Source organism: Strix aluco, chromosome 12, assembly GCF_031877795.1.
Source record: "Strix aluco isolate bStrAlu1 chromosome 12, bStrAlu1.hap1, whole genome shotgun sequence".
Classification (NCBI taxonomy): domain Eukaryota; kingdom Metazoa; phylum Chordata; class Aves; order Strigiformes; family Strigidae; genus Strix; species Strix aluco.
In genome coordinates this window covers 12,863,873-12,877,592 of record NC_133942.1, presented here as the reverse complement: position 1 = coordinate 12,877,592, position 13,720 = coordinate 12,863,873, and the positions used below count along the sequence as shown (strand labels likewise).

General features: G+C 40.4%; 1 protein-coding gene across 9 annotated transcripts in view; it reads left to right on the top strand.

Annotated features, from left to right (window-relative positions):
• Positions 1–13,720, top strand: part of MAP2K5 (mitogen-activated protein kinase kinase 5) — a 141,132-nt gene that overhangs the window by 55,150 nt on the left and 72,262 nt on the right. For all 9 annotated transcript variants that reach the window (XM_074837042.1, XM_074837046.1, XM_074837041.1 and 6 more), the window contains 2 exons: positions 1,722–1,783; positions 8,090–8,138. In XM_074837042.1, the coding sequence (XP_074693143.1) occupies positions 1,722–1,783; positions 8,090–8,138 (111 nt within the window). The remainder of the gene's footprint in view (positions 1–1,721; positions 1,784–8,089; positions 8,139–13,720) is intronic.

The window sequence follows — 13,720 nt, the reverse complement described above, 5'->3', positions numbered from 1 at the left end:
TCTACATGTAGATTTTGGAGCTAACATTATATATCTGGATTTGGAAATGTCCACTACAGAATTTTTTCTCCATAGAAAAATGGTGGATTTCCCTAATTGTTTGCAGAAATATACTTTCTTTCATTTTTCAAACAGCACTACCTTTAGTGACATCTGTAATAGCAAGACTTAGCAGTTTGGTGTATGAAAATGTCTTCTTTCATCCAAAATTTAAGGAAAAGTTATAAGCATTAACAGGAACCACCTGCTGTATGATTGCCTTCTGTTTGGCTTTTGTAATGAGCAGTAGGTATCTGTGATGCTACATCCTCTTATTTCTATTAAATAATACTTACATTTACTTTTAAAACTGAGGTTCATTATAATCCACAGGTAAAGTGGACAATATAGGTTGAAAGATTAAACTTAATGAACGAACAGTAGTATCAATGACCTGGAATCAGAGCAACATTTATGAAGACAAACATACTGTTGCAGAGGCGATGAGGAAAATGAGGGGGAAAAAGCCAACAACCACCACCACAAAACCCCAATCATTAGAATAAGAAGTATAAATAAGTATAAGAAGTATAAATAAGAACTGTTGTATAATTAAGACTGAAGACTGGAATAAAGGCCTTGTGACTTCTTTGGATTGCAGCATTTCAGAATGAATGGCTTTTACTTTTAAAAACTGAACCATAAGCAAAGTACAAGGCATAGTTTTCTTAATTGCTGAGTATTGGCCTAACTCTTTTCCCGGTGGTGTCATGAGTAAAATCCATATACTACACTGAGAGTAGAGTTAGATCAGTGCTGAGCACTTCTGAGAACCTCAAGCCTGGAATAAGACAGCGTGTTCTTGCAAGCTAAGTGTAATATACTCTGCCTGTAATTTGCTTGTCCTTTTTTTTTTTTTTTTTTTGCCATTCTACTTGGATATTTTTAATTCTCAATTTTCAATTTACTTTCTTGCCCAAGAATTTGTATTTCACCCAGGGACATTTTGAACATTGGGTTGATCATGAATCTCCTTTGTGGAAGGTAAGGGAAACAGTTCTTCCCAGTCCCTTGGGGATTAGGGGGATTTTGGTTTCTCCTTTCCCCATGAATGTACGATGCTGGCTGGACAGAGTTATGCCAGACAGTAAGTTTTGTCCCTTACTGGAGTTCACTGGCAAAACTCATCTGCTTGCCCAGGAGCTCCTTGTCTTTCATTTTCAGACATGAGTGTGGACACAGACTGCAATGCTCAACCAAACTTTCCCTGGTTTGATCATCAGGAGGAAACAGCTTTAAGCATTTATCCCAGCACCGTATCAGATACCACGTAATGTTAGCACCAGGTTTGGGGACGAGGGGTAGGATGCTTTGGGCTTTGAAGTCAACTGGTGCTTTTTGGGATGACTTTCTTACTCCTGAGAAGTTACACCAAGCCTGGTGGTTTTGAGATCTCCAATTTCAATATTCTGTCCTGTGACTGGAAGGCTTTCTAAAAGGAGTTTTAGTATTAAAGCTGCAAGCAAAAATAAGTAACATGGGTGAAGAGAGACCTGAGTACTGCTTCATGTGTTTATTCAGAGTTTGGTAGATTTTTAGGGTCAGTTATTTCTGACACAGTTATTGTTATATCATTGATGGTGTTTTTATTAATAACCAAGGCCTAGAAAACCCTTGTGACTTCATATCTGGGGCAGTATTTCATTTTGTATTACCTAAGCACGTTTTGTTTGTCCCTGCAGGGGGTTCTTTGGATGTTTATAGAAAAATTCCAGAACATGTACTTGGAAGAATAGCAGTAGCTGTAAGTACTTTTTTCTTTTTGTCTTTCAATTTTTGGCTGTGCATGTAACACATCTCTGATTTGAGTGTGCACATGGCCCTTTGGGACACTGAGTCATCTCCAGGATCCGTGCCCTCATTGTGTCTGTGTATCCCCTATCTGGTGCTCTTCCTAACCATCCAGTGTGCCCAAGGACACCAGGGTTAAGGAAACCTTCCTTTTGAATGACCAACACATGAGTTGCTGGAGGCTCAAGAAATGTAAAGGGATGTAATAAATTGAATCAGATAAGAAAAAAAAAGATGAATTTGCTGGAGAACTGTGTGATCATGTTTCTTTATCAGCCCTTGTTGGATGGAGCAGTCCTTTTAATCACCTTTATTTAGCCTTTAAGTCCTTCCGTGCTATATGATTCCCTTAAAAAGTGATTCAGAAGCCCTGTCCTAGTCCTTATGGTGATCCCTCATCTGCTGCTTCTGCTGATTCTCCTGTGTAACTTCCATTCTAACTACCCTCATTCTGTACCAAGTAACTCAACTAGATTTGCTTCCCAGGTTGAAAAATTATCCGTTCCTGTTATCAAAATGCAATGGCAGAAGGCAGAACACATTTTCTGTCTTCCCCTGTGGCAGATGTACTCCTTAAGGCAGATCAGGAGGAGGCTGAAGTTTTTATTTGGCCCAAGCCAGGCCTGACAAAGGCTGCCTGGGGACGGGCTGCTCGCTCACTCCTGTGCTGGGACCCTTCACGCGTGAGCAGTCACGGTTGAAGAGCTAATAGTCGTTTTAGGGGTGATGAGCAGGGAGACGCTCTGTGATCTGGGAAGAACTATCGGTCCCCAATGTCTGCTCAGTTTGGTGGCAGGGTGTTGACAGTGGGATCCTTAGAGCACCTGGTAGCCCATCATTGTGTCTCTGCAGCATTCAGTGACTGCGTTGCTAGAAATTCACTAGCCATGATTGAAAACTCAAATTACAGAACAAAAAAAAAGGGGGGGAAGAAAAAGAAAATCCCATATTTTGCCACAGCTGAACACAGGGTAAATGACCAGCGTCTTAGTGGATCTCACAAGGGAGAGAGATACTGCTAAACAATTGCTAAATAGAAGGAATACTTTGATAACTTAAGCAGTTTAAAGCATAACAAAGTTATTCTATCATGTGCCATTTAATTAAGTGCTGGGTTTTCACATTCATTATACATCAAGCTGACAATTTAAATCCTTTAATCCAACACAGGCAGCTATTTAGTCTCTGTTCATTGTAATTCACAGCTCTACTTTCTCTTAATTTGTGTGGCCTGCCCAGGGTGATGAACATCCTTCTCTGATGCTGTTTCCTCTAAGTAGCTTCAAATCTGCTCATTATATAGCCTAGCAGTTTCTTCTGGAATTTGAATGCTTTTCACCTTTAGTTCAGAGTAAAAACGTTTCATCTCTTCTTCCCTATGGAGCAATGAATGATAAGTTGCTCACAGTGTCCTCATATTCCTGACGCTAAGTAGCATGTGTATAGTGTAGTGATACTGAGATGGGCCTTCAAGCATTTCTTCAGATGCTTATTCCTTCTCCTTTTCCTTATCTCACTTCATGTTGTGTACTTCATGCATCCACACTAACTTATCTTATAATTTCTTTACTTGCTTTTGTCTCTCCTCTCCCCCATCCTCCCCAGCCCACCTGGCTTGCTATTCTGCAGATGTTCTCTTCCAATTTTTCACTTATCCATAGCGGTGGTGCTTCAGCCCCATCTTTTATGTCTTGATATATATATTTTTTGTTCACCTGCAGGGTCATCTCTTTACAAATCTGTTAGTTAGTGAGCATGACTCCCTGACATGGACAGTGAGCTGATACTTAACTTTTTCTAGTTATTTTATTTGCTGCTTTAGCAACCTGTACTGTGCCCACTGCAGTGCAGGGGGTCAGTAAAGAGGTGAACAAAGGAGCGGGTGCCTTCAGAGAAGGAGCTCGCCCCTTTCTCCTGCTTCTTCATAACAGAAGGTGTGCGCTGAGGCTGAACCAGCACTGGCAGCTTCCTGATTTTTTGCTCAGTTGGCATGGTAGACTTGTTGGAAGGAGGCAGTGAAAGCCTTTGTTTTCTCTACAATTTATCAGTGGCAGCAGGAATGGCTCCTTTAAGTCTTCACAAACGCCTACCCTGCATCTTTGTGTCTGACATTTCAGTAGAGCCCAGCAGCCCATTTTGTGGGTTGGGGCACCTTTTTGCCCAGTGCTGTACATAGGCACCATAATCCCCACCCTGAACAGCTTGGGAAGACTACCCAAAGCCTGGAGGATTTCTGTTCGTGTACTGATGAGGAGGAGAACGTCAAACAAAACCTGAAGCTCACATGGATGGATTTTGTAGACAAAATCTGGAGCTTCTTTTTTTTCCAGTCTGTGTTTTCTTTCTACCTTCCTTGCACCATGTACACAGAGTCATTTGTCTTTTATTCTCCCGAGACATGTACAATGCATTAGTCTATTGAAGCTGCTTAATAATATGTGTGACCTGCACATCTGTTAATTAGAATACCCCTTTGTTACATTTGTAGAAGTTTTTAAGTGAAACCGTTTCCAGAGGAAAATGATGCAGGCACGTATAGATATTTAGCAGCATCCCAGCATTCTTCTCGCTCTGACTCGATCGTTTTCTTGCTTCCTTTTTTGTTATACAAATTTAATCATTGTGAAAAGCTGTGGCCTGACAACCCTTAAAAACAATTGTCCTGCTCACAGCAACGAGCACGAAAGGCGCAGGAGATTCCAGCTGGTCCAGGACAAGGTCTGTGTCTGCTCCGTACGACATGGCAAAGGGAGCACATTGCCCTTGCGCTCCACTTGCTCAGTTAAACACAGAATTGTACTCAAGGTCATTTCGTTGCACTCTTTGATCTCCGCAGGTGGGACTGAACTACCTGAGGGACATCCCTTTCTTGACAGCCCTGACTTTCTGGAGCCAAAAGGATAGGACTGTGTTGTTACTCATTTCCTCGAAATACCACTGTAAATCCTTACAGGCACCTGCAATGCACTGCATGATGGGCAGGAGTGGTACTTGCTTTCTCGTACATTCCCCTCCCAGTCAGATTTTCTAATGATTTGGCAGGAACCAGAGGAGAGTTTTGTCTGCTGAGACAATCAAACATTTTCTGATGCTAGCAACTGCTACCATATTTCTTCTGATGTGAACCCTTACCTGCTGAGAAGTAGACTGCATATCAGAGCCACGTAGCACGTATGTAGTCTATACACCGTAGCTGTCTTTTGCATTCTTGTTACCCATTTCCCAGTGAAGAAGCAATCACCATTAATTGTGATGGACAATCAGCTTTCAAGCTGAAATAGCAGGAGTGTACTGCCGAGTGTGATACTCCTGTCTCTTGATTATTTTTTTGAGGAGTAAAGAGTGGAGGTGAAGTTTGAGGCTGAAAGACAGAATGCTGAAAATCAAGACAGTGAAAAGGAATCTCTAAAGGAGGAAAGCATTTGCCAGGCCTTGGGGAGAAGCACTGCCTTTCCAGGGGCAGGAAAAGTGGTGAGAGAGAGGTAGAGTCTGCTGAGGCTTGGGTCCCCAAGAAGCTGGAGGGATCTCTGACTTCATAAAATTCATCCTGGTTGCCTATATGAGACAGTGTCAATGAGAAGGGGGAATCTCTGATCTTCCTTGTGTTCTTTCTTTGTGTGAAGGACTGGTGTGTTTTTCCAAAGAAAAAGTGTATCTTGGGAACCCCAAAGTGATGCTGTGGTCACTCCTGTTTTCATACTGATGTGTACTTACTTGGTTCTGCCAGTGTAAAATCTGTTCTACCTTTGCTTGCCACTTCACACATTTATTTTCACTTCAATTTCTGAAGCAGTGACATTGTGCACTGTATTTTGAGTGCTAATGTTGATTGAAGTTCTCCCTGAAAGGATGTGCACTTGAACTGTCAAGAGAGTGAGTGATTGACAGCAGGTAGAAGTACTTTTTGTGTCAAGGCTTTTTCAAGTCATTGTTGTAAAACCTACTTTACTGAATACCAATAATTCCTGCTAGATGTTCAATCAAAAGATACTCTCTTCCACCACCGTTTTAGAATATTTAATACTTAAGAGTCCTTCCCGAATAGGCCGATGTAAGGTAAGTGAGTAATGGTACTTTACCCCAGATTAGTCCGTTGGGGGGGGGGTTCTGTGCATATATTTGCAGCTGAGGATAAAGGGAAAAACTCTTTGCATTCTTTTGTACACTGAGAGAATCTGAATGTGAGAGTTTGTTTAATATCTTGTCTCCTATAACTGCTTATTCAGCACATGCTCCATAATAAAGATGTTTAATAACTCACAGCTGCTGATGTTTTTTTTCTGTAGGAAATATTTCCTTTTTTCTATGAATACATGCTTTAAAACAGATTAAATAATTTTATAATGGTTTTAAAGATTTTAAATAGTCTAAATATATCTTTACTAATCAAATCAGCTTACTATTCTCAAAATCACTTTCACCATTGGAGTAAGCCTGGAATGTTGCACCCTCTTTATTTATTTTTGCATCAATACTTTTTTTTTTTCCCATCCTTATGTCAAAATGCTGTGTAAGTAGAATTCCCCTGGTCTGCCTTTTGAAAGGCTAACGTGAACAAGGCCACACCACTGGGCATGCAGAGTTTTTGACTAAGGCCTTTTGTTACAGGTAATTACCATCTGAGGCCATGAGATAGTTGGGTATGGAGTGCGAGTTTAACACTGAGGAATTGCCACCTAGAGCAATTTACTGAGGATCTGGAATCATTATTTGCTTTACAAAAGAGATTCGGATTCCACTGACATTGTTTTTGGTTACAGAATAAATTTTAAAAAGAGTTTCTAATCCAATAGGAAGGCTGATAATTACTATGCTATCTGCTTTCATACTGTATAATATTTTTAGCACTTCTGCTTGATCACTGTAACAGAAGTAATTTCATTTCAGTCTGCTCGGACAATGAAAAGAATGTAATTGTTTTGTCTGAAAAATTCATACAACTTTACGAACGTCGGAAATGCTTTATTGTTCTGGAGACGCACAAAGAGCGTGTCTCAGGAAAATGAATGAAATGTCATCTTGTAGATGGAAACTTTATAAAAAAGATTTGCTCTATTAAAAAAAGCTGGCTGAGACAGCAGGGATGGTTTGGGTAAAAAGTAAGCAGTAGTAGAAATATGTTTGTTGAACCCTGTTAGTTCTCTGGGCTTGTAAAAGTAGTAAATTTAGGGGGAAAATGACAATATTAAAAATGCAAGAAGTATTGAGGTTTAATTACTTTACAAAAACAACACCTGCAGAGAAGGATAGCTTGTAACACCCAACTGCTCTCTTAGGGAGGTTGCTGAATGGCTTGTTTAATTTGGGGCTATTATAATTATGTTGTATATAGAAAATAAATAGGTTGGCAGTTGGATCCAGTGATGATCTTGTACATATGGTTCTTTCAGAACCAACATGTTCTGTGTAAGAAGTGTCATGGGTTGTTGTTTTGGGAAATACACCTGCATTCGTACTACAAATGCACGTCCTACAAATTTTCATTAAAACATAACTCATAAAGAAGGCACTCCAGTGTAGTACTGAAGTTAACAGGTTTTTGAGTTTGGTTTTAATAGTTTAGGTAGTGGCAGGAGCAAATTCTGTAATAGCAGGCCAAAGTCTGCCCCAGTTCTTACCTTTTAGGGTTCTCAATTATATTTTCTGGGGCTATGGGATACAGTAAGATTTGTGTTTGGTCCAGGATGAGTAATATGAAGAATAAGACAATTTATACAGTTTAAGAAAAAATGTTCAGTGTTTGCATTAAGTAAAAGCATGGGAAGTAAAGGAGGAAAAAATACAGACACACCAAAGCAAAAGAAAGGGAAAGGGAGGATGAAGTGTAAGAGGCTAGTAGAGATTTTGGTATTTTCTGGCCTTTAATTTCACTGGGTTGTGTTTGTTGCAAGGAGACAAATCATTACGCACTTTCTTTCATGATTTTTAACACCCCAGCAAAGGTAGATGAATTAAAAATACGCTGAAATGCCTAAAGGGATTCAGTATAAGCTCAACTAACTTCAATTTAGAGATCCTAGGAAGAAGCTTATTCATGTATTCTTAAAGAACCTGTTGCCGTGTAGTCTACAGCAGGTTTGCAGCAGTCTGGGTCCTTCAGTCCCTTGGAAGGGATGCTTGGTCTCCCCTTTTCGTGGTCCTTTTCGTGGTCCTGGCTCTGTTCTCCATTAGAGCTCATGCCTTTAATGACTCTTGAGATGTGCAGTGTTTCTTACCAGGAATCTTTAATATGTGATGTTGCTTTTTCTTTTAAATTCAGGTTGTGAAAGGCCTTACCTATTTATGGAGTCTAAAGATTTTACACAGAGGTGAGTAACAGATGTTTTCTGTTTTCCAATGAAATACCATATTATTTTATTTTAACAACACTTTCTGTGGAGACAGTAGACCATACTAACATCTGGTTTGATTCCAGTTGGAGTAATGCAGAATGAATCTTACTCATTAGCCTTGCAGATTTTCTGATAAAATATTTTTACTGCTGTTCTCTTTTAATGCCTTCCCTCCTACCCTACAAAGAAAAACACTAAAGAGAGAAATGAATTTTATAGAGTTTTAGATGCTTGGGGTTACAAACAGGTGCCCAATGGAAAAATCAGCAAGGAAAATCAGATGTTTGACTAGTATTGAAAATAGAAGATAGTTAATGAATTTTCTTGTGTACTTCAGAAATCTCACGTGACAGCCACAAACACTGCTAGAGTCTCAGATCTCTAAAATTGTGGCCCATTGTCCTCTAATATGGTTATGAATAATTAAAGAAACTTTAAACCTGCTTGGACATAAGCCATTTTTGGGTTTTGCTGTTTATTCTCCTTCCTGAAACTAATCTGTATTTTTTTTACACTTCTCATTTATTTCTTGTTTTTTAACGTTGTTACATTTTGTTAAAAATTTATCTATTGTGGTAAGTTAATTCAGATATACTAGAACTTTCAGAAACAATGTCAGTTCTGGAAACAGTAGAAAATGCGGTTTAAAGAACAAAGAAGTCTTTCCCCCTACACCACCACCCAAAAAAAAAAAAAAAAAAAAAAAAAAGAGAAACTCATTACATTTATAATGTTTCTAAAGTGTCTGAAAGTAACTGCTCTGGTTCCTAATGTTGCTAACAATACTGTTTAATTTAACCCATCTGCTCACTCAGCCCGTGTGCACAGTTGGAGCGTGCAGTAACCGACATCATTTGTGATTGAAAGAGAGTGTAAAGTAGACAGAGACACAGAAAATTTTAAGTTGCAAACCAAATAGGTAAGACCATTTCTTCTGGGGTGGCTGAGAGTAGGTGTGAGGCTCTGGCAAGGTGGGGAGCAGCGTCCTGGAGTGATCAGTGTGAGGGGTCGGGCGCCTCCGGAGAGTCATCCAGAAATCTGTGCACTGAGTGGGGAGAACAAGCTAATAGGAAACACTAATTACCAGCATGTATTGAGGTCCTGCACCTCCTTGGAGCCGAGGCCCTGACTGTCCTTGGACTTCTGTGGAGAGGAGGAGGAGGAGATTGATCCTGCCTTTGTATAACAGCGCAGCGAGCAGCTGTGCAACAGGACGTCGGCTTCGATTCCTCCTCAGTCTCGTGGCATCTCCCTCCTGGGAGATCGCTCTGCCATGGGATCACAGGCTCTCTCCTGGGTGGGAGAAAGAGGGCTGTGGCCAGAAGAGTGAGTAGAGATCAAGTAAGGACCTGGCTTTGTTACCCCTGATAAGAGAGTGAGTGAAATGCTAAGGCTGCTGGTGTATTTGACCCTCGGCTGTCACTGGATTAAAAGAACAGAAATAACCCACAGTCCATGACCAACTTGACACAGACATGGGTTACCAAGGAGGCTTCATTTTGGATGATGGTTTAAACATTTCACCTACTAGCCTGAATGTTGCCAGATGCGGAGACTTATCAGCTCCATCCACTTGCAGCAAGAGGATGAACAGTCTAGATGCCAGAGCTGCCCCAGCAATTGTCAGAATAAATAGAAAAGGGAGCTGGAACATCCGTGGCTGGGTATCACTCAGAATAGGCTACATGGTCTTTGCCGTGGTTTTATAACACCCAAAAAGAAAAAATCAGATTTGAAATTATTATTCATTTTTAATTTTTTCGTTAAAGATCCTGGCCACCTACTGCATATGATTTGGAGAGAGCATTGTGGCCAGGCATAAATACTATAACTGTAATGTTTTATTCTGGTCCTGCTGTGAATTTAGAACCTGGGTCTGATTTTTGCGTTGCCAGTAAAACACAATCTCCCCTTCTGCATGGTTTCATTGCCTTGATTGAAGAGCAGCTCTGAGTTTTTGATGCATTATGTATGGTCCTTGCTATGGTCTAAAGAAAAGCGCAGAAACTGATTTTTCATCACACTTCAGATTTTTCTGGCCTTGGTCTGTTGCTGGATTGACCAAGGTGAGAAACAGCACTGCAAAATGCTCCATGGAGGGGATAAGTAGCATTCCAGCACCCAGCAGGTTTTCCTCAACGGTTGGTTTTCAGTGTTACTGTGTACCCATTTTTAAGATACAGAACACGTGTGTACTTAAAAATGGGTACAGAGTAATACCATGCAAGGAAGATGCCTATTTCTCAAAGTAATCTCCTTCAGCTGTCTCCTGGTTTTAAATGCATCAGAGGTAAACAAAAGAAAGTTTAACCCTGACTTCCTTGCTGTCACATGTAAAGCAGACCAAGGAGGAAGCTCGCATAGGCTAAGAAGTCAAGAATTTTCACCGTGGTGATAACGAAGGTGGAGAAGCAATCATCATGAAGAAGCTGTGTAAGGCAGTGCAGCAAATGACAATTTGTGACTAGAGCATGGATTAAAGCAAAGGAAACAAACAATGAGCAAGTCTTTTATTCCAGATCAGACATTTCAGCAAATATTACAGCTTAACTTCAAAACAAACCTTGCAACTAATGAGGTGATAGCCGTGCATATTAATAAACCCAAAGCTGTAGTCATAGTCATCACACCCACATCAAACATAAACATAAGATTAACACCTACACCACTTCTTTGGAAGATGTGAGAATGTCCCAATGATAAGTGTGCTCTTTTCCCCAGAGGATAAGAAGTAGAAATGGAAGGGTAATGAGAAATTAACTTAGATTTAAAAAAGAATTAGCAATTAAACAAGTCTAATCATGTACAAAGTCAAAGTTTGTATAAAGACAAACCAAAATCTGTTAAGTTCAAGAATAAGTATAGACCGTATGCATCTTATCTGGTATGTTTTTCTCTGTTCACACCTCCTTATTAAAAGAAATGTATGAAATAAATGTTACCCGCTTGTGTTTAATTGTACTGATCTGTATTTGTACGCGTGACTGTGTGTGTACTGGGGACCAGTATATATTGCATGGTTTGGGCGCTTTGGTTTCTGACTAGGTTTTAAATTTGTGTCAGAGTTTTGGAAGTGTTTTCTGGTTTGTGATGTGCGAGGTTGGGCAGAGTTGCTGATCTGGAGATCTTCCTGGACTGCCTGTTTGGTTGCGTGACGCTCTGTGGCAGAAAGGAGGTTTGTGCCTCACTCGGACCATCTCTTTTTTGCCCTGGGATATTCCTGTAGAAGGATATTCAGATCCTCTTTGTTTTGACATAAGCTGCTGGAGCAGAGGAGTGCTGGTTGGTAGGGACAGGCACTAGTGCAATACGGACGATGAGCGTTCCCATCTTCTCTGCAGTGATAGTTTGCTGAGGACTTCACCAAAGGTGTCTAGAGCAGCATACTTGACTTTTCCCCCTCCTCTTTTTAGCTTAGTGAGAAATAATCAATGTTAGTGCCACATATAATGAAACACAAAAATACTAGGGCACGTGCGTGTATACATATGCATACTTACGTGTATATATATGTATAGCTGAACACATACATGCACGCTCATGGACCACTTAGGCTTATTTAAAAAAAAATAATCCTGGCCTCTGCAAAAAGCATGCTGACGAGGTCGTTATGGCAAGAATATATTTTCATTCTTCCAGCAGCTTCACTTTAACAATAATGTTCTGTGAGCTGTCTGCCGCTAAAATTGTGCTTTTGTATCTCATCTCCCTTGAACCTGGAGTGTTGCAGTTTTATATTTTTAAGTGACAGAAAAAGTCAAGAGACAGCTTTTAAAAATCTGGGGTTTTTTTTCCCCACAATCATTAATCTGTTTGCTTTTCAATAAAACCAGATGACTGAATTGTTTGGTGTTCAAAAAGCTGAACCTCTGACAGTTCTGTTTACTGGTAAGTAAGAGCTTGGAGGTCCCATTTATTTGCAGAGAGGTGAAACGACTTGGGCAGATATATCATAAAACGGACTTGTTCATCCTCTATAATGATGCTTCATAGAAATCATTTGTATTAAGCAAGCACTGGTAATGGGAGCATAATGACCCCTTTTGGCTCTTGTTTAAATTCTTTCACTTCTAAACAGTAATATTAATCACAAGCAGATGGTGCAGAACATTATTTATGCACATTTGTTTTCCAAAACCAAAAAATGTTTAACCCATTAACTGAAGTGGTTGATGAAACAAAAAGGCTAATTTACTGATTGGGTGATTTTTCTCCCCACTTTCAATATGAGATATCTTGTGAAGTGACATTTTCGTCTAGGGTTGTCACTTCCTTTTTTTCTTGAGGAAACCAATGCGACCATTGGAATTCATAGCAAATATTTGCTTAAATCCCTGATTTGCAGTGCTATTTAATTCTGCTGCCAGGACAGACAGTAGTTGTTCTTAGCAGTGCTTGTTTGTTTGCAGCTTGCTCAGTAGAGTCCCCAGCCTGAATAGACTTCCCTGATGGGCTGATTGCCAATTGCTTTTTTTTCTTTTAGGATTTTTTTTTTTTTTAGTTCTGTTTGTGGAAGGATTTTGGGATCAAGCAATGCCTAATGAATGACAGATTTATTTTTTTTTAAGTTATACGGACTTACTGTCACATCCCACATGGTAGCAGGGAAGGGGAGATGGGATCTGCAGATCCCCAGTGACACAAGGTGGTGGCTGGATAGAGCCTTGGCTCTTCCTCGGTGGGAGCTCTTCCTGGTGGGATGGGACAAATGTGACATGGTTGTGTTAAGGGAACAAGGACCTGTGGGCTGTGTTTGGAGACCACCCTGCCTCTTCCTCTGAGCTTGTGACATGTACATGGTTGAGTCCTTATAGAAAGAAAATCTGGCTACGTGCACATTGCCTCATCATGACTTTCCATGAGGTCGTAGTGCCTCTCGCTTAGAGCTTCCTTCTACCCTCCCAGCCCCTTCGCTCACAGTGAAAGGATTTTTGTTTTCTTAAAAAACAATGCTGTTGATCCGGTCCTGATCCTACAAACCTATTTCCAGCTGTACTGCACCAAAATGTTTCTCTTGTCCATTTGGTTATTAATTATTTTTGTTACGTCCTTTACAGTTAAAAGCAAAAACCTCTTCTTATACTGCAGTTTTCTTTTAAAGGTGTTAGTACTGTCAACTGCTGGATTCGTGGTGCAGAATGTCAGTCTATTCTCTGTGTGTAATTGCATCTGCTGTTTAGTTCATTACAATTCAGCTCGAGCCTAGTAACGAGGTAGCTCTATTGGCTGCCATATTTTTAGAAAGAAGGTTAAATGGGATTACTGTGCAACTTGCTGTTCTTCTCGGGATTCAGGACAGAGCCTGCTGATGTACTCGGCATGTCTTGATAGATTTAGCAGTCACTCAACACCAGAGAGGAGCGTGCCGCTTAGCGGGTTGCCATAAGCAAAGATCTGAGGCTCCCTGAAGTTTTAGTTAGAAAACAGATTCCTAAAATGTTGTTGGGAAGCATATGAGAAATTTTGTGGCTGCGTGGATTGCTCTGTAGCAGTGTTTTGTCTCATCACTCGAGGCGGGGGAATAGGTAAAAATCCATCCAAGATGCAGCTCATGGATT